The sequence below is a fragment of the Dipodomys merriami genome, unplaced genomic scaffold (genome assembly GCF_024711535.1).
Source record: "Dipodomys merriami isolate MVZ:Mamm:240054 unplaced genomic scaffold, mDipMer1.0.p SCAF_21, whole genome shotgun sequence".
NCBI classification, from domain to species: domain Eukaryota; kingdom Metazoa; phylum Chordata; class Mammalia; order Rodentia; family Heteromyidae; genus Dipodomys; species Dipodomys merriami.
In genome coordinates this window covers 27,357,927-27,383,982 of record NW_027203493.1, presented here as the reverse complement: position 1 = coordinate 27,383,982, position 26,056 = coordinate 27,357,927, and the positions used below count along the sequence as shown (strand labels likewise).

The 26,056-nt window shown below is 41.0% G+C and overlaps 1 protein-coding gene and 1 long non-coding RNA gene across 9 annotated transcripts in view; one reads left to right on the top strand and one right to left on the bottom strand.

The window, feature by feature from the left end:
* Nav2 (neuron navigator 2) overlaps nt 1-26,056 on the top strand; it is a 715,292-nt gene that overhangs the window by 473,119 nt on the left and 216,117 nt on the right. For 7 of the 8 annotated variants that reach the window (XM_070032729.1, XM_070032731.1, XM_070032727.1 and 4 more), the window contains 3 exons: nt 9,561-9,633; nt 19,663-19,927; nt 25,970-26,038. In XM_070032729.1, coding sequence (XP_069888830.1) covers nt 9,561-9,633; nt 19,663-19,927; nt 25,970-26,038 — 407 coding nt within the window. The remainder of the gene's footprint in view (nt 1-9,560; nt 9,634-19,662; nt 19,928-25,969; nt 26,039-26,056) is intronic. The other variant, XM_070032725.1, reaches the window with a different exon arrangement.
* LOC138834052 (uncharacterized) overlaps nt 25,857-26,056 on the bottom strand; it is a 49,871-nt gene continuing 49,671 nt past the window's right edge. The window contains exon 3 of the long non-coding RNA XR_011373993.1: nt 25,857-26,015. This is a non-coding gene — a long non-coding RNA (uncharacterized lncRNA). The remainder of the gene's footprint in view (nt 26,016-26,056) is intronic.

Here is a 26,056-nt window from a genome sequence, read left to right as displayed (position 1 = left end):
TGCACATCATATTCCTTTATACGTATTTATTTTGTGGGGATATTTACATGCTCTAGGGATCCTTCCAAGACTAGGATTTGCTGCACTTTGGAGACATATACTCTTGAAGCTCAAGGTATGCTATCTTAATTTTGCATTTATGTTCTGCCCTGTAGTGTAGTGCAGGTTGAAGCATGTAAATATGCAAATATAAAAAAAGAATATCAACTTTCTTGGAAGAGCATAATGAACAGGTTTGTGTAAGTTATTTTTTAATACATTTGTGACTATGCTTAATGAAGTGATTACTTCAGGTCAGATCCTGCCCCAGGACAAAGCTGCCCCTTCAAGAAAAGGCCACATTGTCTTGTCTCCTGTGTTTTCTGTTTCCGGAGCAGGACATGGAAGAGAGAAGATGCCCAATCATTATTTTTTCAAGGAATGAGTAAGATTGCCATCAGGTTTCTTCCTGGATGAGATTCTCCAGTGTGTGTGTGGGGGAAATTTAAGTTCTGGATTTCTTGTTATTGTTTTGAGTACAACTTTATTTCTTCTCCATGGGCAAAGCCAAAGTTTCCTGTAGAAGACTATAAAGCCTTAAAATAATAGCCTTTATATACTGGGTTAGCTTTCTATTGCTATAACAAAGAGTTGAAAATCCGTGTACAAAGAGAACAAGTTTATTTTGGCTCATGGCTTTGGAAGTTTTAGTCCATGATCAATTTGCCCCATTGCTTTTATAGCTGTGGGAGGCAGAACATTGTGATGGGAGCATATGATAAACTCAAATGTTCATCTGATGAAGATCAGGAGGCAAATGATAAAGAAAAGGAGACAAGGTTCTTCTATCCCATTCAAGGGCCTTTCCCCAGTGACCTGAAGACCTCTCACTAAGCTTTACTACTTTCTACTACTTTCCAGTTGTGCTAAGTGGGAACTATTAACACAGACCTTTGGAGGACATTCCAGATCCAAACTATAACATATATATTTTGTGTAGTGATTACCATAATAAACCCATCTAACATATCCATCATCACCCCTGTTATGCCTTTGATCTTCAAAATTTGTTCATCTCATATCGAAAGTTTGTATCCTTTGACCAATATCCTCTTATTCTCTACCCTCTATCCCCCCATAACTCTAGACCTCTGTTGTGTCCTCTAAATATTTCTCTCTAGCCTTACTCTTTTGTGTTTGTGTCTAGCTCCTAACTTGGAGTCCTTGACTTTGACAATGCTAGGAAGTTTAGGCATGTTATTCTAAAGTTGTAATAGGAGAAACAGAATACAGAGGAGAATGCTAACTGAACACAAGAAGGCACCTACTGAGGTTTTCTAACAACACCCATTCTTGGTGAAGCTGGTTACCATCTCTGGAAGGGAACAGAGCCTGGCAAGAGAGTTTACAAGGGAGCTTCCAGACTAAGGACTTACTGCTAATATATTAGCTATACTTCCCCCCTCAGTCTTTTCTTTCTTTCAAGAGAAAAATTGAGAGGTCAGAAAATAATAGGAAAATAAAATGTTCTAGGCAGTTGGAAACAAAGTGGAAAAAGATACTCACTGGAGGAATTTGAGATGCTTGTTTTTAATTTTTTCTCCTCTAGAAAGATTTTTTATATCCATATGGACTTACCCATTTGCTATAACATCAGAGAGACTCCCATAAAGTTTTTTAAGGAATTCTTGACAGCATCTTGGAAGGCTAAAGTTATAAATATTATAAATGGTATAGTCGATAATGTTGCCAAATGAAAGGAAGGAGCTGGGTAAGCCAATAAAGCAGGAAGGGAAACAGACTGGTATTGAGAGTTTTAAGACATACCCAGCCCCAGCCTTCATTCTCAGAGCCCTTGTTGGCTTTCTGAAAGTTTTGATGGCCTGAATCTTCAGAGCTGACACACAGAACCTGGAGCTCTTCATGTTAGTGGACAGAATTGGCCTTTTTAATAAAATAAAAAGACTAACAAATTATGTTTTTATTTTTTGACAGATAATTGTGTATCGTTATGGGATTCAGTGTGATAATACTTCAGTACATTTACACATTGTGTGTGAACTTGAAATATTTAGACTATCCATCATCTCAAACATTTATCATTCTTAGTAATGAAAACATCCCAAATCCATATTTGGCTCTATTGTGAATTTTACAATCCAATATTGTTAATTATATTTATCCTTCTGTGTAGCAGAACTTCAGAAACATATTCCTCATATCTAGCCATGATGTGGCTCTCCTCACTTCTCTTCATAGTTGGTTTGATACATCAGCGAAGCCAGCTGAGTGGCTGATAAAAGCATGGATCCTGGCGCTTCCAAGTATTACCCTACCTAGGAAAACATAAATATATTCCCTCATTCAAAGGTCCCTTCTACAAGTAAAACACTAGGGTCAGAGCCCCATGAGTTCTGCTCTATGGGGTTGAGCTTCTCCAGGACCATTATGACCCCCAAGTATTATGATTGTACTGATGGTGCTAAACCCCAGCATAGAGGTAAGTAGACAAAGACCAAAAAGAAGCTAGACAAATCAGGGCATTAGATCATGATCCTTAGGAAAGTAGAGGAAACAGCACTGGTGAGACAGATATTTGCTTGGGAGAGCATTTCCCCAAAGTACAGACTTGGTTTTATGGCTGGATTTCTTTTGTGTTTCTCTTTTTAAATTTTATTTCTAGAAAAAAATAAATGAGGAAAAGCATGTCCTTTTAGATATGAAACAGATATCCTGACTACATTTAGCCACAGATGTTGATGTACACTTCCTGTCCTCTTCTTTGGTCCCCAAGTATCACTGGAGCCCACCTCATTCCTCTCTATATTATATTGGACATATAGAGTCTATAAAAGTCAAAGGTTATACGTATTTTATTCACTACTGGATACCCAGTGTCCACACAGTGGCTAATACCCAGTAGGTTTTTGCTACATGTAAGTAAAGGAGCCAGGCATGATAAAATACCTGAAATACTAGCACTGTGCAGGCTGAAGCAGAAGGATCATGAGTTCAATGTCATTCTGGGATACAAGTGGAATTTGAGACTCATTCAGAACAAACAAACAAAAGAAAAGCTCACTTTCAAAACCCCAAACGAAACAAAAACAACCACAACTAATAACAACTTATGAATGAATGAAGAGATAAATGAATGGATGATAATTTGTTTATAGTAAATGGAAACATCAGATATGAGGCTCACATGTACTTGCATGTGGTAAAGGCTCCACATATTAAAGGTGTACTGTGCTCTGTGCTGTGCTATGCTGTGCTGTGCTGTGTTTGTGCATGTGCGTGCGCCAGTACTGGAGCTTGAACTCAGGGCCTGGGTGCTGTCCCTTAGCTTTTTCACTCAAGGCTGGTTCTCTACCACTTGAGCCATAGCTCATCTTTTGGCCTGTTGGTGGTAGTTAGTTGGAGATGAGAATCTCACAGAATTTTCTTCCGAGCTTCAGATCTCAGCCTTGTGAGTAGCTAAAATGACAGGTGTAAGCCACCAGCTGCTTGGCTGTATTGTGCTTTTATTTTATTTCATTTTGGCAAGTCCTGGGGCTTGAACTCAGGGTCTAGCCACTGCCCCTGAGCTTTTTTGCTCAAGACCAGTGCTCTACCACTTTGAGCTATAGCTCCACTTCCACTTTTCTGGTGGCTAATTGGAGATGAGAGTCTCATGGACATTCCTGCCCAGGTTGGCATTGAACTGCTATCCTCAGATCTCAGCCTCCTGAGTAGATACAGCACCCAGCTTTATTAATGCTGTTAGAATCGGCAGAGTGTATATCAGCCTTACTAGCTTTAGCTATGCTTTGGGCATTTTGATTAGAAAAAAAAAAGCTGTAATAATGCTGGACTTTGAAGCAACAACTATGTGACCTTCCTTCCAGGGTAGAGATTATACTTCAAGCAGTATGTTAATAAACATTTTACCCCTCAAACCCAATTTACTTGAGATGCCTAGAGTACCATCTTTTCCTGGGCTGCAATAGCTCCCGTAGAGATGGTCTTCGTTTGCATTAATCATTTTCATGTGCTTTGCACTGAGCTACACTGGTATTCAAGAAAAATGCTGTCATGACAACTGCCACAACAGATGCTATTTGATCAGTCTCTAAGCTACCAAGGAGATATACAACAGTTCTTCCGAGGTTTGCATATTTTACGTTATCAGGGGGCCCAGGCCAGCCTTAATCATGATTGAAATGTGAAGTTTTCCATTTGTTTCTTCCCTCTTACTCTCTCCAGTTGTGTGACATTTGTTTGGATTCTACTTGTTCTCTGGCTGTCCTGGGTAGGGTTGGACTTGTGGATGGAAGAGACCAAGGCTGTAACATACACAGTCCATGGAAGTTGCCCCACAAACCTAAAATCTAGAGACTGTGAAGACCTGTTCACCTCTATATATCACCTTGACAATAAAAAATTAAAACAAAACAAAACAAAAAACATCCTGAGAATGAGAGATCTAGCTAACACAAGGAAAAAGAAGTACATAGGTAGAGGTCATGTTTGCTTCTAAAACAAAGAGAATTGGGGGCAGATACATCCCTTTCTTGATCTTTCCCTTTCTCCTGCCTCTCTCCACTTAGTGTTCTTCTGCTCCTAGTGTCTTCAGGTCACATGATGGCCCCTGGCTTCTCCCCCCAGCTAATGCTGGAGGACTCCAACAACTTGATCCCAGAGCACTTGAGTTGATTCTATGGCAACAATTACTATAGTTTCTCACCCAGTTCCTGCTTCCCTTCAGCAGCACTGGAATGTCAGACTTTGCACAGATTTTTTTTTCCCATCTAATTTTGGAAAGTAGTTTATATTGGCCACTATGTGTTAATGAACCTCTTTGGCTGTATTTACATATTTTTCTTGTTAAGAGTCTTTTCCCTTGCTCTGCCTCCCAGTTTTAACAGGATCCTCATCTCACACTGGATGTCTGGATCACACATGAGCCACGAGCCTCCTTAGAGATGGTATGAGGACATTTTTGCTCTGTAATGAGCACTGGGGTGCTACTGCTGAGTTCATGTCACTGTTGAGGTGGGATAGGGCCTCTCAGTTTCAACAATACCTGAAGATAGATTGTTTACCTGTACTGTATTTGGAGGAATACTATAAGGTGAATTATAATCACAAGAGGGCCTGGATCAAAGAACCCGTCTCCCCTTCTGATCTCATTCCAAATGAAGCAGGAGGTTGGAATCCAGATCTGACCCTTTTCTGCTCCCCAGACTCACTTCTTCCTGGGGTGCAGATGAAAAGAGCGCGGATCTCGGCCGCCTTGTCAGGAACGATTTTTAACCTTAATGGAACATTATTAAAGAGTGGGTTTCAGACTCAAGGAATGTTGTTTTGAACTCCTTCTGTGAACAGAGTTTATAGTAGAGGGGAAAAATTCAGGGTGCTTGTTGGGCTTATGAATGATCTTTTAAATAATGACCAAGTTTTTATTTCTAGTTTTAACATTTTCCGGAATTGCAATCTGTATTTCATCTTCTTGTTAGTTGACAGTGTTCTTTATGCCCCCAGGCATCTTGTCCCCTTAAAAACAAAACATCCTAATAGTTTCCTTGTTTATGTGTCCCAATTCTTCCTGAAAACAATAGGAATTAGGGTGAATGTGGAATGTCTCTGGACTCTGAAAAGGAGGATTGTGTATAGGCCCCTGTCACTATGACACAAAAGTTGATCACCTGGGTCCATCCTTAGCTAGGCCATTGGCCTGGTAATTTCATTCAAAAGTCTAATCTGAGCCAGACACAAAAGTTCCTATCTATAATACCAGCTGCATGGGAAGTGGAGGTTAGGAGGACCGCCAGGCCAGGCCAGGCCAGGCAAAAACATAAAATTCTATCTGAGAAGTAGCAGAAAGGGCGAGGAGTATGGCTCCAGTGGTAGGATCATATGCCTAACTAAGTACAAAGCCCAGAGTTCAAACACCAGTACCACTAAAAGAAATTTTTAATTCAAAAATCGTATTTTACTTCATTTTCTCCAACATATAACACTTGCTGAAACCAATACCATCAAAAGAATGGAGCCTAGTGACCTGATTCAAAGCAGACAGCCACACAGTTACGCTGATTGAAGTGCATACAAGAATCATCCAAGTGGAGCTTTCACATGCTCTGTCCACATTTTGGACTGGATAATTCTTCTCTAGAAAGAGCATACTTGTGTGAAATGTTTAGCATCATCTAGCATCCACCCGCTAGCCAGTAGTACCAACCTCTTGACCTCATTGGAACAGGTCAAAATGTTGCCACCACAGCCAAGCTGTTTCTTCTCCTATCCAGCAGAAAAAAATGTTAAGCAAAACCATGATAGAACTTAAGAAAGTAAAAGAAGGCATCTATGAGGCAGCCTATATATAATTATCTACCATTTTAAAATAGAATTTAACATAAAATAAGCTCCAAAAGTTGGCTGAATTGAAATGCATTAAGGCTAGCCTTGCACGAAGACACTACTATGTATTGTAGGTAATGCTGTGTTTTGTTATGAATGATCTTTTAAATAATGACCAAGTTTTTATTTCTAGTTTTAACATTTTCTGGAAGTGCAATCTGTATTTCATCTTCTTTTAGTTGACAGTGTTCTTTATGCCCCCAGGCATCTTGTGTGAACTGTGGTGAATAAATACGTTTTATTTTTCTTGGAAGGAAAGAGTTCTATATAAATGCACTATTATAGTTGAACGTTGCTTCTCTTTAATATGTTGGTGGCACTCTTCCTTCTCCCTTTCCTGGTGCTAGGGATCAAACCCAAGGTTTGGTGCATGATAGGTCAGGGCTGTGCATGAGTTATATTCCTAACTCTTTTTCTTCACTGTCACACTGCTACACTGTTGGAAAAAAAAAGTTACCTACCTATAACAACTCATCCACATGACACTCTCGAGGATAAATATGAATGTGCCATTAAAAAATATTTGTATTAACAGAGCTTCAGATATAGTTAGGTTTTCCTTCTTCTCTTTTTCCATGGGAACATAATTGCCTAAGTTAATATTATTAGTGCGGTGCAAGATATTAAAAGAGTAGGATATGATTCTAGGAGGAGAGGAGTGGAAAATGAATTTCATAATTTTATCATAATCTAAATCATGGTACCTTCAGCCAGGTGCAACGATGCATATTGGCAGTCCCATCTACTCAGGAGGCTGAAGCAGAATAATAGCTTGAGCTCAGGAGTTTGAGACTGGCCTGGGCAACATAGTGAGAGCTCATATAAAATTTAAAAAGTAACTAAATTTATGTAATTGTATTGCTATGGGTACAGACATCTCCTTTGAGTGTTTGGGGGTATATTTTTCACTGTGTACAAACAGTAGAAACTATACCTCATTGTAAATATTATCTCATAGTTATCATTTTCACTTAAAAGCAGAGTTTATAATAGGGTAAAATAATTGAGAGAATTTTTATTGCACTTCCAAGTAGAAGCATGTTGCTCCAAAACATAGTCCACAAGGTACTTGCAAACAATCCCTCCCCTTTTCCTTTCCTCTCTCTTTTCCTCCTTCCTTCCCTTCATCCTTCCCTTCAAGATGACAGTACTTTGAATAAGTTGAATAAGTTTGAATTACTATCAGTAATTCTGGGGGTGGACAGAAGAAAGGAGAGATTAAAAACAATTTTATCAGGCATGGTAGCTTTTGCCTCTAATACCAGCTACTTGGGAGCTGAGATCAGGAGGATCATGGTTTGAATACAACTGAGCAAAGAGTTAGATTCTTCTATCTCTACAAATAAGCTGGGATGGTGGTACATACCAATGGTCTTGGCTATGTGATAGGCATCCCTAACGAGAATTTGGTCTGAGGCTGGTCCCAATCAAAAAATCAAGGTCCCACCTAAAAAAGTAATTAATTCAAAAAGGGGTAGAGACATGGTTCAAGGGGTAGAGTATCTGCTTAGTAAGTGCAAAGCCCCAATTTCAAACCTGAATGCAATTGGAAAAAGAAAAGAAAATAGAAAAGGCAATCTCACTTTCCTTCCAACTGCATAAGGAATGATTTCCTGGGATGGTGGCAGCCATAACTTATAGCATCAGCATTTGCTCAGTTTACAAGAAATTCATTCACTTAGTATGTTTGGGGTGAGAAAAATGTCTGGCAGATGAGACCCTGCAAGGGGAGCTAAATGTTTAGAAGTTGGAGATTGGTGCCAAAAGTGCAAGGATAGAGAAACTTGCAGCACAGGACTGAGTAGATTGCCTGTTAGTTCAGCATAGTTTTACTCAGGTGCCCTGTAGCCTAATTAAATGCATTTGGAAACTGTAGACTCTAGGGTAGAGAAAGAAGATGCCAGACATCAGTGAGTGAGTGGACATAAACTTCAGAAAGACTCCTTTGAAGCCAGACTACTCAAATCAGAGCTTTTTATGTGTAGATGCTTCACAGTCTGTGATTATGACTAATGTCAATTAAAATGTAGATAGATGCCTCACAGTTTCTGTTGGCATGAGGAATGCCAAGGAACTTCTTGGTGATGGGTAATGTGTATGCTATGAAAGATATTTATTAGTTCAAAATAAACTCCATGGTTTACATACTGATTTGAAGCCGGGTGCCACCAGTAGCTTACATCTGTAATCCTAGCTACTCAGGAGGCTGAGATCTGAGGATTGCATTTTAAAGCAAACTCAATCAGGAAAGTTTAATTAACCAATGAACCACCAAAAAGCCAGAAGTGGAGCTGTGGCTCAAGTGGTAGAGCTCTAGCATAAAAATGTTGATGGAGCCTGAGTAATCTTGTGGGGTAGGCTAGCTATGGAGGGGAGGGGAGATCTTCTATTATGAGATAAAAGTTAACAAAATTTTTCAGATTGCTCTGCCAAATTAAAAAGTAATTTCTTTTTACTTATAATCCCAGTTAATCAAACAAAAACATTTTCTTTTAAATCAGAAACTAATTAGTCCTGACAACTGAAGTCAAATAGGAACTTTAGGAATGACCTGTTTTTTTGTGAGAGCTGCACATTGGTTTGCCCTTGGCCTTGGCATCAGCTCTAGCAAACATGCAAAGCTTCCCAGACTCTGGTTGTGGGTCCCTTCTTATCCAAAGAATACAAAGGACAGAAAGATTCAGAGGTCACACTCCTCCCTGGTCATCTGCAATGCCTGACATCCCGAGAATTTTGTGAGTAAATACTGCCCACATTCCTGCTGAAACTCCCATTCACCATTTGTACATTGACTTTTTGCTTCTTTGGTGGTTGGAAATTTCTTCCAGCTGCTGGTAGATGGGCGGGTCTATTTGTCTCCACCTCCATTTTTCTGGCAACTACTCAAGTTTTCAGGATTGCACTGGTAACATTGATCAAGATGAAAGCTCTCATTCCACCCTGGTTATTTTTGGCAGCTGTGAGCAATCCAAGGCCTGGACTTTTGGCACTAAGTGACTGGGATATTAGGTAACCTTTTCCTGTGCAAGAACAGACAAAGGAGAGTCCTACCCTGCATCCATCCATCCAACCATAGTTACTTTTATAGTACTTGGTTTGCTCCTGGACCCTAATAAGAGGTGGCTCTGGAGAAGGCTGAATATTCATTAAACATATGTTATTGTGTTTTTCCTCTATAGATTGAAAACATAGATGCCTGCTTGAATTTCCTGGCTGCTAAGGGAATAAACATCCAGGGACTGTCTGCAGAAGGTAAGTCAGAGAGCACTTGTTATGGAGTTGTATCTTCAATAGCAACATCCACCTATTAATGACATTACCACTATCAAGACTAGGGGTGCTGGTGGGCTCTTCTGGTTTTGATTTCCTTCAGACAGTTCCATGCTTGCCTAGACTTGAGAATGTCAATCTTATGACAACCCAAAGAAAGTACTTGTAAAGAATGTAGCCACTATACCATTCCCATCTGCAAGACACAGAGGGTGTGATAAGGGGAAGCTACTCCAATTGGAGAAGGACCTGCTTAAATAAAGCTGGTTTGATTCATGTGCCTCTGCTGCTTATCAAGTTAGGCTATCTCTCTCTGTGGGAAAGAGAATATCAACCACAAAACATACTTCAACTATACAGTTCCCAGGGGAAAATGCTTAATCCTTATCTCTTGTATTAAAGAGGCCACCCTTTAAAATCATGAGAGTTAGAGGAATGGCTCAATTTCCAGTTTTAGTAAGCTTGAGGCTCTGAGATCACATCCCGGTATTTAAAAAAAAAGGTTTCTAGGTGCTGGTGGCTCATGCTCCTAATTTTTAGCTACTCAGGAGGCTAAAATCTGGAGGAGGTACTTTGAAACCAGCCTAGACTGAAAAGTCCTTGAGACTCCATCTCCAAAATAATGAGCAAAAAGTAAAACTGGAGGCATGGCTAATATGGTAAAGTGTCAGCCTTAAGCAAGCAAGCCAAGTGATTGTGAGGCGCTGAGTTCAAATCCAAATTCTCAAAAAATAAAAATAAAAAAGCTATGAGATTTATTAATGTAATATTGTGCTTTTACATCCTGGTAAGTTTTTAATTAACTTAAATTTGGTGACTAATTAGCACAGTAATATTTGCTGGTGTTTTGCTGTTAAGTTAAGGTATTGATTGGTCTGGAGCTGCCTGGTCAGAATTCTCATTCTCCTCAGGCAACACTTCAACTTGGAATCTTTCCCTCTCTCTCCTGTTAGTAAACACCAGCAGCTGCCAGCCCAGAAGCTACCATAGGCCCGGCATCCTCCCAAACTCATTAGGCTGCACCTGCCTCCAGTTTTCCCAGAACAGGTAGAGCAACTAGGGCTTCAGATGATAGTTTTCCATAGTAAAGGTGCTTCTGGAAGAGATGCATGGGAGCATGGACCCTAGTAGTCAGGGTGGGGCAGAGGGAAGCAATGCAGAAAAGAACAGCCAGATGGAGCTGGTAAGTTCTCAAACATAAGGACTTCTATGTGGGGACTGTTTCTTGCCTTTGCCATGTGGAAATTTGTGGGTTTTTTTTTCTTCTGGCTATATTGTATTTCTGTGCTGTAGTCTCTTTCAGTATTGGGAGTGGGTAGAATAAGTTGCTAATGTTAAAGCCTGCTGAACATAGCATATCTTTGAATGGAACCGTTGAAATTTTCCTTTTGTAAGCCTTGATGGACTAGACCTGTCTCTGGGCAGGCACAAGTGCACTGCTTCCAGAAGGCTCAAAAGCAGCTTTAGTCAGCCCTCATCCCATCTCTTAATTGAAGGATATTTGACGGATTTTATATCCTGCAGTTGTGGGTCTTCCTCCATAAAGAATGAGAATTACTTGAGCCTCTGGGGTCAGAACACCCTTATATTCCCATTCAGAGGAACACACATTTCCTCCTGGTGGAAAATTCTAATGCTGACCAGCAGGCTGCAGGAGATGCTCTTCCTACCTTCTGAGAGATTGGATCTAATGTTCATGCCTGTCCCTGTCCCCCAGTAGAGTACCAGCAGCAAGACTCTCAGGACAAGCAGACTCTGCAGGCCTGCTTTGTCCTCCAGGTTTTGAGGAGACCCCTGGACACTCACCATCTACCCATTGTCCTGTCCTGCCTTCTGGCTTTTTATTCCATCTGATCCATCCCCTCTCTACCCTAAGGCACATGCAACAAATATTTCTTAAATGAATAAAAACACCTGTACTCTTAAGGACTTAATCCATATTGGCTCTAGTTCTCACATCTAAAGCTGGAGTTTATAACACCACCTGTTTACAGATGAAGAAACTTTGGCCTAAAGAAATTCTGAGTGAAATCCCTGAGACATGTCACTATAGTGGCAGAGCCAAGATTAGCCTAAGGTCTGTGTGGTTTCAGAGTTTGTGTTCATGGTATCTTGTGGGAGAGCATATGAATAATAAGTTAGGCATGCTATAAACAGATAAAAGGAATCAGCTTTAGAATGCCTTCTAATCTGTAATGTTAGGAGACATGTCCCTCTTGGATGTTCTTCATGCAAAGGGATGCCCAACCTTCTATTCCTTGTTGACCTCACAGCATTGAAGAATGTACTGGCAGTGTATTGAGGTATCAGTCTGGGATATATCTATGAAGAGGTATTATGTTGTGTATTATGTTGTGTCTCATCTTTCCTGATGGGTGAAAACTCACCAATACCTAAGCAAGAATCCATAACCTTTCAGTCACATTCAGTTACTAGGACACTTTGATGACTCAATCTTACACAATTTTTTTTGCTTGGTCATGGGGCTTGAACTCTGGGCCTGGGCACTGTCCCTCAGCTCTTTAGCTCAAGGCTAGCATTCTACCACTTGAGCCACAGCTCCACTTCCAGCTTTTTCTGCTTATGTGGTGCTAAGGAATCGAACCCAGGGCCTCATGCATGTGAGGCAAGCATTCTTCCACTGAACCACCTTCCCAGTCCAGTCTTATACATTTTTAAGCATTCATTGCAAACAACTCAAATGTCTTTTCCTCCATGCAAGTGCTTTAGAAAGTTGGAGGAGAAGGAATGGTTGACTTTCCTCTCTTTTCTTGCTTCTTGTGCCACAGTCTGTAGGACTAGGACAGCAGAGTTGGCAGAGTTCTACTGCTGGCAAAATGGCTGTCCTCCTCTTGGTAGCCATAACTGCTACTGTCCAGGTATCAGGTGCCATCCTGCTGACTAGGAACTTGTCTTGTGCTGTATTCAGGCCTATTGTAAGGCCTTTGTGATTGCCTTTTGTGAGATTTAGCTAGCACTATCACCTTAGTCCCTGGAATCCTCTCACACTGAACCAGCAGGAAGCTATAATGCATGGACAGGGCTCTTGTCACCTGGCAGAACCCCTCCACCATTCAGAATCTCTCAGTTCTTGCTCCTGACTCATGTGGCCCAGAAGCAGATCAACCAAGTTTCTGCTAAGCAGATTTGTACCTCGGGACTGGAATGCCAATCATCCCCACTTAGAGTGATTCTTTCAGAGCTTTTATTCCCTTGTCTTCCCCCTTCATGTCAATCTGGTGAGAAGAGGAAATGTCCTATCTCCATAATTATCAAGAATTGCCTTCTTACAATGACACTCTGTCATTAGACCTTACATAATAAGATCAATAGGATCAATCATATTATGTGTTATTGATTTCTTTGGGAAGGAAAGGAGCAATGACAATGGTATTTGGTCGTGAGTCTGATTCTTAACTATTATATTCTCTGGGAAGGTAACTGGCCCCATTTCTTCTCAACTCCTTGAATTTACAAAGATTAAAGTCTTTGAAGACATTTATCCTCAAATTGATCCGTAGTTATTCAATGTCCTATAAAATTACAGAATAGAAACCATTTCTTGAGCTCTACCACGTCAGTCACTGAGCACTTGTCTTATTTCCCCTACCCCTAGCAACATGAGATCAATATTGGTATTATCCCCACCATACAGAGGAAAACAAGATCCCGACAGGCTAAATCACACGTGGGAAGAGGGAGGCCCCCAAGGTTGGCAGTCGCTATGTAGGTCTATCAGTTAATTCAAAGGCTTGATGTTTTCTTTAGTAGGTTAGTAACGTCTGCCTGTTTCAAGACACCTGCATATCTTCAGAAAAACATTATAGTGTTTTAAATAAATAAGCATAGTTTTAATGCTTTTTTTGTTTCCTTTTGAAGATGATTGAGTGCCCCAAGGCTTCTCAGATGAAAACATACTAGCAGTCGGAAAGCCCCATAGACATCTCCACCCTTACCCAGTGACTTAAAGCTGGTTTTGGAAGGGAGGGTGTATGCACCTGTCCTGTAGCACTGCAGCAGCACAGGCCTGCCCTGACCTGCCTGTTAGACAGTCACAGAGGGCCTTTGTTCTAGTCTTAGACAGTGGCTGCCTGGGGGCAGAGGCTGCAGTGAATGAGCCTTGTGGAGGTGCTGCTGGACTACCGCCTCCTCTGCTCTTGAAGCTCCAGCCATCTCTTTGCACTTAGAGTCTTGTGAGCTTAGGTCTCCCTGCCCTGGGGTGATGTTCATAATCTGCTCCTCCTAACCTTTCCTCACTCACACTCCACCTGTCACAACCATCTGTCAGCCTGCCCCTGGGAAAAGGATGGCATTTTTCCCTGACCATTTTGAAAGTACCTGGGCCTGTGCCATCTGGGCCTGAATCCATCAGCCTTCAGAAATACAGGTTGGGGTAGGGTATATTCTACTGAGTACAACAAACATTTGCTGGGCACGCACTATATGTTAGGCATAATCCTAGGTACTGGGGTCTATTGATAGTCATGGCAGTCAGACAAGACTGCCTTGAGTCTAATTAATATAAGAACATATTTGTGAGAAGCATAGATTTTTGTCTTAACAACTAAAAAGCAGATCAGTTCCACCTGAGGTAGCTAGGGGGCTTTTTCCCAGAGTGACAATGCTTTCCAGGTTTTCAGGGTGACTAATCATCTACCAGGCAGAAAGTGTAGGTCAAGGGAAGTCTAAACATAAGATGAGGAATAGATGGTACAGGGACCATGGACTAGCTCTTTATCAGCCTAGCAGAATGGAAAAATGTAAACAGGAAGATCCTTCAGGGTGACTCTGGGAAAGAGTATATGCTTTTGAAGTAAAACGATGGCCAGAAACGTAGACACAAATCTGAGGGTCTCTCTAGACCTCTAGGGTGAAGGCAGAAGTGGAAGTTTGTTTCCTTTACTCCTATCACCTGAGTGTAGCATTGAGCGAACCATTCTATACAGGGGATCCCATTGGTTCTGCTCCCACACTCTCATCCCACCTCTGCTGGGGGTGGGGGAAGGGAGGCAGAGGGGTAGTAACATTGGCAGGCTTGGCCACAGGGAGTCTCAGGAGTGGGCCAGAAGGTGAGTAGCACATGTCAGCCAGCCCATCTGTACAAACATTGACACAGAATCCATGATCTCCCATTGGTGTGTCAGGCCTTATGCAATCATGGCTGAAGGGAATTGGCTAAGAGTTCTGCTACTGTGCAGTTTGCAACACCTACCTTGGTTCCAAATTCCTTCTACCTCATACAGCATGTTCCTTTGCGTTAGATTATTCTAGTACATGTATCTTTGTCGACTAAAGAGACCTCTTTTAGAAATGTTCAACTAAAATAACTCTTATTTTACATATCAGTCATGCCATGATTTACCTATTGCATCATGAAGATTAGTAGCAGCCAATGGGGACAAAGAAATCAGTCAGAAATGAACTTCTGCATTCAGGTAATACTGCGTTCTAATATCTAATGCAGCTGGAGTATAGCCTGGACAATTTACTTTCAGTTTACATGAGGGCAGCCCCAAGAGCAGGGTTCCATTGTTTTGTTAGCTAGTATCCTTGGACCAGTCAGTTCTTTCTCTAGGTGTGCTTTCCTCCCTTTCTCTAGAAGTTAAGAAGGTGAGGCTAGTTGATTGGATGCAAATGACTCCCTGTTTCTAAAGCCTTAGAAAATGTTTCCACGGGGGAAACATTCTTGTGGGATTTTGTTTTTAGACTTCCTCTGTGGAGCTGGCTCTTCAGGACTCATTGGCACATAGACAAATACCAGTTGGGAATGTGGGAAGAACACAAAGTCTAGCTATTTTGAATACTGTCTGTTGTGGACCACCCATGATATAGGTTATGTGGCTTTCAGATATCCACCAGTTTTGAGTTTGTAATATGAAAGCAAAATTAAACAGTCCATATGGTTATAAATTTGGAAATGGCTAGGTAAAATATGTCCATATAGTGAGCTACTACTTGCCAATAAAGGCAATATAAGAAATGAGGGCTCATGCCTGTAATCCTAGCTACTCAAGAGGCTGAGATCTGAGGATCATGATTTGAAGCCAGCCCAAGCAGAAAAGCCCTGTGAGACTCTTATCTCCAACTAACCACTCAAAAAACTATAAGTAGTGCTGTGACTCAAATGGTAGAGTGCTAGCTTTGAGCACAAAGAGGCTTAGGGACAGAACCTAGGCCCTGAGTTCAAGCCCCACAACTGACAAAAAAATAAAAAATTAAATTAAATAAAGAAATGAGGGCTCTTAACAAAGTCAAATTTTTAAAACGTTAAGTAAAAGAAGCAAGATACAAAAGACTACAGATCCCCTCTGTATAGTATCTTTACAATAAAAATATATATTTAAAAAGAGTACACATTATATGGTTCTACTTACATAAAATGTCCAGAAGCCAGGTGCTGGTGGTTCACACCTATAATCCTAACTACTCAAAAGAGTGAGATCTAAGGATCATGGCTCAAAGCCAGCCTGGGCAGAGACTCTTATCTCCAATTAACCACAAGAAAACCAGAAGTGGCACTGTGACTCAAAGTGGTAAGACACCAGCCTTAAGCAGAAGAGCTCAGGGATAGTGTCCAGGCCCCTAGTTCAAGTCCCATAACTGACACACACACAAAGTCCAGAAAAGGAAAATCTATAGAAACAGAAAGCAAATTACTGGTTCCTTGAGAGTAGGTTTATGAATTGATTACAATTGAGCATGAGCAATCTTTTGGGTGTTATAGAACTATTCTAAAATTAAAGTTTATTAGATTTGCTAAGAAGCTTTGAATTTTACACTTAATTTTATAGATTATGCATTTAGCATAATACAATAAAACTATTTTTAAAACAAGAAACTATGTCACCATTGAATTTTTATAGATCTCTAATGACTGATTTTCTTCTGAACCCTAGTATCTGTGGCCTAGAGGGAAAATGTGGCCTAGACCTATTTCTTGAGCTTCCTTTGGGTGCAAAGCTCTGAACAGGAACTAAGGATGCTGCAGGTAGAGAGAGACCATATTTTCTGAGCCAAAGTTGGATGCACAGAATCAGTGTCTTAGATGCTTGGCACTCATTTTCCTTATTTAGTCTTTACTTGTCATAGAAGGCCCATAGGAAGCTCAAAGAGGTTTAATCTTGATAAAACTCAAAGCCTATAAATGATAGACTGTAGAGATTCAATCTCAAGCTCCAAACCTCAATGAACTTTATAGTAAAAATGCTGCCTTCTAAGGAAAAGTATTTTTGTTGGAGGAGCACTATGCCTTTTGACAGTTAAAAGTGCTTTAGGGGACAAAGGAAGAAACTCTTGTGATTTGATGACTACAGTAGCTAGAGAATGTGACAAGACTGACTCTGGCTGTCTACACTGGAGTTGGCTTGTAGTTTATGGAGATGCTGACTTGCATATCCCTACTGTTTTCAGTGAACAAACTATGAGACTCTGGATTTGCTGAAGTAAGTTCCTCCTCCTTATTTTTCTTCTGTGTTTGTAAAAAGCTGTGTTATGGGATACTTGACACACCAAAAGAAAAAAGAATACACACCCACCAGCTAGTTGGTTTAACAAAAAAAAGTTATCTGGTCTGCTTTTTAATTCATTACATATGATGGATATACTAGTAAGCCAAGTCACCCAGCATTAGGAAAGCAGACTTCATGCTGCACAAAAACTGGATTCAAATCCCAGCTTGCCTCAGAGTTTATTACCTTGGAATTGAGATAAAGCCTTTTTGAACCTGTTTGCTCTTAAGTAACAGAGAGATGGCAATACTCACTGCTCAGGTGATTAGGATTGAAGGGGGCCATGGGTGTGACAACCGTAGCCTGATACACACTAATTAGTAGTAGCCCTTCATGATAACTAAAAGGCTGTAAATAAATCTTAAATGGATTGTTTGTATCATCATGACTAGCCCCATGTCTCCATATGTCCTCCAATCAATTCATGGTTAAGAGACAATTGTCTGTTTTCCCAAGTTCCTTCCAAGGTGCTAATCTCGAGGTCAGCTTTTGGCTGGCTCGTCTTGATTCTGTCCCTTTCTCCTGTCACTGTCCACCCACTTTCATCTTGTTGCCTCAGTTTTCCCATGAATAAAGTAAGTAGACAGCTAAATCATCCCTCCCTGCCTCACATACACCTGAAAGGTTTATGTATTAATATGGACATTTGGAAACAAGGACACATGTATATGCTGCATCTTTGGTTTCCTTGGGATGGAGAAGGAGTTTAAGAGTTAGAACTGAATTCCCTAAAGAAGCTAGGGGAATGCCCACCTCCATGGGGCTTTCTCTACTGCCTGCATTGAATAGAGTAGTTCATAAGCAGTAGCTGGGTACCCTTATTTGGCTGGGTCAGTCCAGGCTTACTCTTGTCATCCTGGCATAATTTAAACCACTAATATCTCTTACTCTAAAGATCTCATGGCTCGCATGATAAATTAGAAGTTTGCACCATAAAAGCCATCATTTGTAGGGTATGAAACTGAGCTATATAGCAATCTAACTTGGGAGTCTGGAACTGTGGTCTTCATGAAATAACCAAGTGCAGTGAAGAATGTGACTGTTTACAGAGCACTTTTACACATGTGCTCCCATATGATCTGTAAAACAGCCTTGTGTTATAGTGCAGACTGTTAGTGTTACCATTTTCCTGAAGCCCAGCAAGATTAAGTGATTTACCCCAAGTTATACATCTAGAGAATGGCAGAATACAGATTAGAATGCATGGCTTAGGTTTTCTAAATATATATCAGCAATATACTCAGCAATCAGAAACTGTTCTGTTTGTTTCCAAAGTATGGAGTGAAGGATAGATTCCAGAAGTGGATGTTGATTGCTCCAGCAGGAAATAATGTGTTTCTAATATGCAAATCACATCAGTACCATGGTCCTGATGCAAAGAAGAGGGCTTATTCTGAAAGAACTCCATTCATACCTTCCGCACTCAGGAGAAAGTCCTCCTTTCTTCTTGAACTGGCTTTGCTAGTTGCGGGGTTCAGCTAGAGGTATGCACTCCCCACCAGGAGAAACTGCCTCTTCCCTGAAGCAAGTTTCTGGAAGCTTCCTTGGCCCCATGTCCCATTAACCTCTTTGCCAGTTCAAAAGAAGAAATCCATCCTGAAGTGGCAGCAGAGCAGATGGGACTGATTGTTTCCTCTCTGGTATCATCCTCTTCTGTTCCTCATGCTTAGTGGCCCTGTAGTTCACCCTCAGGGCCAGTTCAGATTCTGGCTAAGGCATCTGGTGTTAAAAGTGCTGTATAAAAAGAGGAATTGCCTAAGAAGCAACCCCTTGAGATCTATAACTTCTGCTTTCAAATAAATATTTCATTTGTCTCCACAACTCTTAATATATGCCTTGAGGCAAGGGCATTTCCACATCTGAAAAGTACTATCTCACACTTAAAAAATTCTTCCCACTCTACTAATTTAGTTTTAGGAATGTTTCGCATGAGGTCTTTCTGGAAGCAAGTTATTACAGCCTATCCATCCTTACACCTATCCCAAATTTTAATTCTTTATTCAATGGATAAGGGAGACCTCTATTTGAAGGAGGATGCTTGGATAAAGCTGAGCAAGGGATTGGAATGGGATGGCAGCCACTTGGCACACTCAGTGTAGCTTGAGGCTTAGAACATGGACTTGGCTGAGCTAACAAGACCTGTGCGTCTCCACTAGTGCCAAAGAGCACCTCATCCAGGGCCAACTGCCCTGCCTGAGGACAAGCAGAGTCTTGCTAGGGACGCTTGCTTTTTCAGTGTTGTCCTTACTGAGAATTTCCTCTTGGTACTTGCCAGATATCCAGTCATAACTTGCCCGGTATATCCACTCTAATCCCAGTGGGAAGAATAAGCTAATTTCTTTGTGGTTTAGGTCTGATTTTAATTGACTGTGATACCAATTAAGTGTTCAGGAAGTCTGTCATGTCCTAAAGGAATTAAACTCATGTGAGGGCTGAGGCAGCCTAGTGAATAGGAGGAAAAAGAAAAGGCTTGGCTGACCAGAATCTCTTTATTTTCTTGCAGAAATCAGGAATGGAAACCTCAAGGCCATTCTAGGCCTCTTCTTCAGCCTCTCTCGATACAAGCAGCAGCAGCAGCAGCCACAGCCCCCGAAGCAGAACATCTCGTCCCCTCTGCCGCCGGCTGGGTCTCAGGTGGCTGGGGTGCCCTCTCAGTGCCAGACTGGTACAATTCAGCAACAGGTGCCAGCCACTCCCCAAGCCCTGTGCCAGCCCCACCAGCCAGCGCCACATCAGCAGGCAAAAACACAAGCTGAAATGCAGTCCAGGTGGGGCTCCTTGTCAACCTATATTTCTGATTTTCAGGTGTCCTTTTCCAGCCTGTCTACATGATAGCTTCTACTTACTTATAGTTTCCAGTCAAACTTCTTCAATGCCGAGAGCTCTAAGTAGTTAGTGTAGAATGAACGTAACCTTGAAATGGGTGCAGGAGGCCTCCTTCTGTGTCTGTCAGAGATGTATATTTTATAAGTCAGGATTGACAGCTGTCAAAGCCAATTAGCTACTCTGGCCTATAAGAATACATACTCATGTAATAAGCAGCCCCTAAAATAGACTTTAGGCCCCTTTTGTGTGTTCAGAGTTAGATGTAAAACTCATGTTACTTAATGGAAGCAAACTCTCTCTCCTAACAGATGCCTCTGCCTTACCAGAAGAGAAGTAGACTCAGAAAGCTGATAGGTATTAGTTAAGGAGTCAGCCAGGTTGTTTTAGAGTAGCAATGGCCACCATGGGGGAACATGGCTGTTGGACTTAGATGATGGGAATCATATTGCATTGAACTTAGTTGGGAAAAGTCCCACCACCTTGCTTTGCAAGATTAGGGCCTAGACTTTGCAGCTATTCCCAGAAAGATTGATGCTTCTCACTGGATTTCAACACAGAAAGATGCTTAGGCAGAATGTCTCTATACTTAACATCTCCTAGGCTACTATAGAAACAGGTACATTCCTAAACTATGTGCAAAAAATTTAAATGACTTCTACCAGCTGAACACATGACATCTTACAAGACATTTGCTTTAATGGCAGAATTTTTTTTAAAGAGTAGAGTATTAGGAACTAGAAAGTTTTTTTTGTTTTTATTTGGGGGTCCGGTTGTGGGGCCTGAACTCTGGGCCTGGGCGCTGTCCCTCAGCTCTTCAGCTCAAGGCTAGCACTCTACCACTTGGGGCACAGCGCCACTTCCAGCTTTTTTTTTCTTTTTGTGTATGCGGTGTTGAGGAATCGAACCCCGGGCCTCATGCGTGCAAGGCAAGCGCTCTACCACTGAGCCACCTTCCCAACCCCAAAAATTATACTTCTTGTGGGGGAAAAAAGTTGTAACTACCTGTAAGATAGCTTTGGACTTACTTAGCAAAGTGGTAGAGCGCTTGCCTTGTATGCATGAGACCCTGGGTTCGATTCCTCAGCACCACATACGCAAAAAGAAAAAAAAGCTGGAAGTGGCGCTGTGGCTCAAGTGGTAGAGCGCTAGCTTTGAGCTGAAGAGCTGAGGGACAGCGCCCAGGCCCAGAGTTCAGGCCCCACGACTGGACCCCCCCCCTCAAAAAAAAAGAAAAAAAAAAGAAGTATAATTTCTCAGGTGTGATAGTGTTAAAGTAGCAGTAATGGATATAATGTAAAACAGGCCTCCCAATTGATTGTCTAATTATATTCAATTCATATTATGGAAATTTGTAGAATTTGGATATTTGAGCTAGCACTGGGGGGGGGGACAACAGCCTAGCAACCCTCAGACATGGCACTCTTTTTGCCTGGAAGCCTCCATGCATGGAAGCGATTCCTTGGTCAGAATTTCCCTGCTGACGTTAAAGTTATTTTTCTTTCTTTTCCTTTCTTTTCTTTTCTTTTCTTTTCTTTTCTTTTCTTTTCTTTTCTTTTCTTTCTTTCTTTCTTTCTTTCCTTCCTTCCTTCCTTCCTTCCTCTCCTCTCACTCTCCCTCTTTTTTTCCCTCTTTCCCTCTTTCTTTCTTTCTTTCTTCTTTTTTACTTTCTTTCTTTCTTTCTTTCTTTCTTTCTTTCTTTCTTTCTTTCTTTCTTTCTTTCTTTCTTTCTTTCTTTCTTTCTTTCTTTCTTCTTTCTTTTTTTGTCAGTTGTGGGGGTTGAACTCTGGGCCTGGGCACTGTCCTTGAGCTCTTCAGCTCAAGGCTAGTGCTCTACCACTTGAATCACAGCGCCACTTCTGGTTTTCTAAGTGGTTTATTGGAGATAAGGGTCTCATGGACTTTTCCTTCCCAGGCTGGCTTTGGACAGCAATCCTCAAATCTCAGCCTCCTGAGTAGCCAGTGTGAGCCAACGGCTCCCAGCCCTTAAATTATCTGAATAATCACTACATTGCATTCTACAGAATGCTTTCTCCCTGGGATGTCTGCTTGGGTTATATTATAGGGAAAGGTTCTTGTAGGGGGAGGGGTGAATATGAGAGCTTATGTGTTTTTATAACTCTTGTTTCAGGTCTGCTCCAATCCTTGGAAGTGCTAATTAATATAAATTCTTTTACTTAGTTAATATAAATCCTTCTGCATCCCAGGCACAGTGCTAAGTGATGATTAAGATAACCAAAGTATCTGCTTTTGGCATGCATGCTTTTGGTAAGGCTGAGAAATAAGCAAATAGAAAGGGCTAAATGCCAGATACAGGTGGCTCATGCTTGAGGTCCTACTGCTTAGGAGGCGGAGATCTGGAGCATTCTGGTTCAAAGCTAGCCAGGACAGATAAGTGTGAGACTGTCTACAAAATAACCAGCAAAAATCCAGGCTGGAAATGTGGCTCAAGTGGTAGAGTGCCAGCTGAGCAAGTGGCCAAGCAAGCAAGAAACCCTGAGTTCAAACCATAGAAATAGTGAGGGGAAAGAGGAAGATGAGAGAGAAAAGGAGAGAGAACAGAGAGAGAAAAAACAGAGATGAGTACCATAATAAGAAGATGGAATTCAGAGGTACTGGGCCACTGTTCTTGATTGAGTTGAAAGGAAGCTTTCTCTCAGGATATGACACCTAAGTGGAGAGACATGAAAATAAATAATAATGCAAAACTCAATCATAGTGATACAGCAGAGGGGAAGCTGATACAGAGGCCCTGTGATAAGAGAGCACTTGACATGTTGGAAAGTAAAAGCAGGGAGAAGTGAAAACATAGCTTAGATGCAAAAGGGTTGCTATTGTGGCCATGGAATATAGCTAGGTGTTACTGAGGCACTGAGGCCACATCACAGAGTGATGTCTAAAGAGCAAATAGAGTTTAGACTCTATTCCAGCGATACCAGCAAGCCATGGGAGGACCATAATGTAGAAGACAAGTGACTTTCTTAAAAAATCACCTTTGTACAGGTGCCGGTGGCTCAGGCATGCAATTCTAGTTACTCAGGAGGCTGACATCTGAAGGATCTCAGTTCAGAACCAGCCCTAGCAGCCAAGTCCATGAGATTCTTATCTTCAATTAACCACCACCAGAAATATTAAAAAGGAGGAAGTAGAGCTGTAGCTCAAGCAGTAGAGTGCTAGCTTTGAGCAAAAAGGCTCCGGGGTAAGTGCTCAGGCTCTAGGACCAGCACAAGGAAAACAAAATCACCTTTGCTTCTCTTTGAGTTCTTTGAATAAAGGATGAAAGGAAGGACTCCAGTGCAGATCATGGATAGTTGGGACCAGGACAGTAAAAGCAGAGTTGGAGATGGACATAGGCAAGATACTTTGTAGTTTGAGGCCTGCAAATAGATTCACTCTCTAGAATGAGAAAAAGAGGAACCCATATAACACCTAGATTTCTAGCTTAAGCAATTAAGCAAATGTTGGTTTTATTTATTAAGAAGGGGAAGCCTGAAAGAGGAACAGATGTGTAATCACAGATGTGATAGAGATATTAGCATTCTACAAACTAGCTACAACACTTTTCATATTTCATAAAGCATCTCACTGTCCAGTGTTCCAAGGAACATGTGTTGAGAAACACTGGCTATGTCACTGAGCTGGTTCCATATCAGGTGTTTGTCATCTTAAAAGAACCAGATGTTTCCATCAGAATATCCATCTCTCAATAAGAAAAAAACTCCTACTCTTAATAAATGTTCTACATAAAAAACAGCCATATAACTCAAGCCAAGGTTTTCCATCCTTTTATCCCAAGTAGAGTAGTCTCTGACATCATGACTTTAACACCCTACAAAGTGATGGAAGGAAGTGGAATTTGGAGTAACTTTAACTCTCCAGGCTCAGTTACTCCTGCAGATGGGTGGTTGCATCTATTGTATTCTAATAGTTTCTAATTTTTCTTTCAAAAAATAATCTTGTTCTTGAAGACTAGAGATATAATATCCCGCTCAAGCTGTAAATTTAAGACTGGCTCTGTTCCACTATGTTTCTAGCCCCAAAGTCTATCTCTGATAACCAAAACCCCAACAGTAATGACATGGAGCCTTTGATCATTAATATCAGAATCCAGGTTGTTTTTGTTCTCTGCTATAACTCTGCCAGATGCAAATGAACTAAAATATTATTTTCAGATCATATGGGTTCAATATCTCTTTTCATAGCAAACATCAAAACTGACAACTTTCCCTGAAGTCTGCTAATATAGGAGTTGTGAAAAAGAAATTAGGGACAAAAGAAATCAGGTACTAAAAAATGTACTCATTATCTTGCCCATGTAATTGTAACCCCTTTGTATGGTATTTTCACACTAAAAAAGAAAGGAAAAAAGAAAAAGAAAAAAGAAATCAGGTATATTGGTATGAACATATAAGCAACCCCTCTAAGACAACTAAGGAGATTAATTCTGCCTCTTCACTTTAGGTCTTCTCACAATTTACATGGTGGCAGAGAGCTTGATTTTATTCCATGAAATTCTTCACCAGTCTAGGTCTAAAAGAGAAGCATTGTCTCTCTTTGTCTACCTTGCACATTTTAGTATAGAAAAAACTCAGAAAGTTGTGCTTTTTTTCATTCAGTTCTCATCTCTTTACTTCCCAAGAATAATGAAACCAGCATTGTGTTTCTTCAGATCTTTTTATGAACATGGTACAAGAACAATGGACACAGGAAAGATAACTATTTCTGGATGGGATGTGGCTCAGTGGTAGAGTATTTAGCATATGTGAGGCCCAGCACTACACACACACACACACACACACACACACACACACACACACACACACACACACACACACACACACACACACACACACACACACACACACACACACACACACACACACACACACACACACTCACACACACTCACACACACACACACACACACACACACACATGTGTGAGAAATGTTTTTTACAAGACAGCATATCTTGTTCTTTTGTTTGGTCCAAATAAACATTTTTAATCTGTTCCAATATATGGTAATGAAAGAAAAAACACCCAGAATTTTCAATAGACTTTATTAATTATTTTTTTGTTTTGGTGGGTCCTGGGGCTTGAATGCTGGACCTGGCCGCTGTCCCTCAGCTCTTCAGCTCAAGGCTAGCGCTCTACCACTTGAGCCATGGCGCCACTTGCAGCTTTTTCTGCTTATGTGGTGCTGAGGAATTGAACCCAGGGCCTCATGCATGTGAGGCAAGCACTCTACCACTGAGCCATCTTCCCAGCCCTTATTAATTAATTTTGATGGCACTTAGGTCTGAACTCGGGGCCTCATACTTGCTAGATAAGTACTCTATCATGTGAGGCATGCCCCAAACACTTTTCTTCTGTAGCTTACTTTTCAGATAGAGTCTCATGCTTTTGTTTTCACTGGCCTCATATCAGGATCCTCCTGCATCCTCCTTCCACCTGTGATTACATGTGTGAACAACATGCCCCATCTCTCAATGGACTTCAAGTGGTTATTTCTTTAGCATCAGGAGGAACAAATTCCCAAGACTAGAAATACATTGCAAATATCGATATCCTTGTTTAGAATTAGCCTTATCACTTTTAGCACCCTGGTAGAACAAATCTATGAAATAGAAACACTGTATCTAATACTTTAGGCAGATAGGAAATAGAACTCTATGTCTTAAACATCTCAGTACTTAAAAAAAAAGTTCTATGCTGGCTAGAGGCACAAAAGATATTTAGTGTTTAAGGAGGAGAGGAGATTAAAATTCTTAGGTAATTTAGATTGCAGTTTCTTTTCGTTGTAAATATATGAACTAGTAAGGTAAACCTAGAAAGAAATATTACATCTAGAAAGGAAAAGTGAACAGAGGGAAATACCAGGAACATTTGCTCGCCATGACATTTGCTCTTATTACATATTTGTGTGTCTAATATATCTTCTCTCTCCTCACTCATCTGTTCCACTTTTTTTCTTTCCCATCATGCAGTTCGTCATCCAAGGATTCATCTCAAAGCAAAATCATCCGCTTCACTCTGGGTCAGAAAAAGATCTCTAGGTTAGAGTTTCTCTGTGT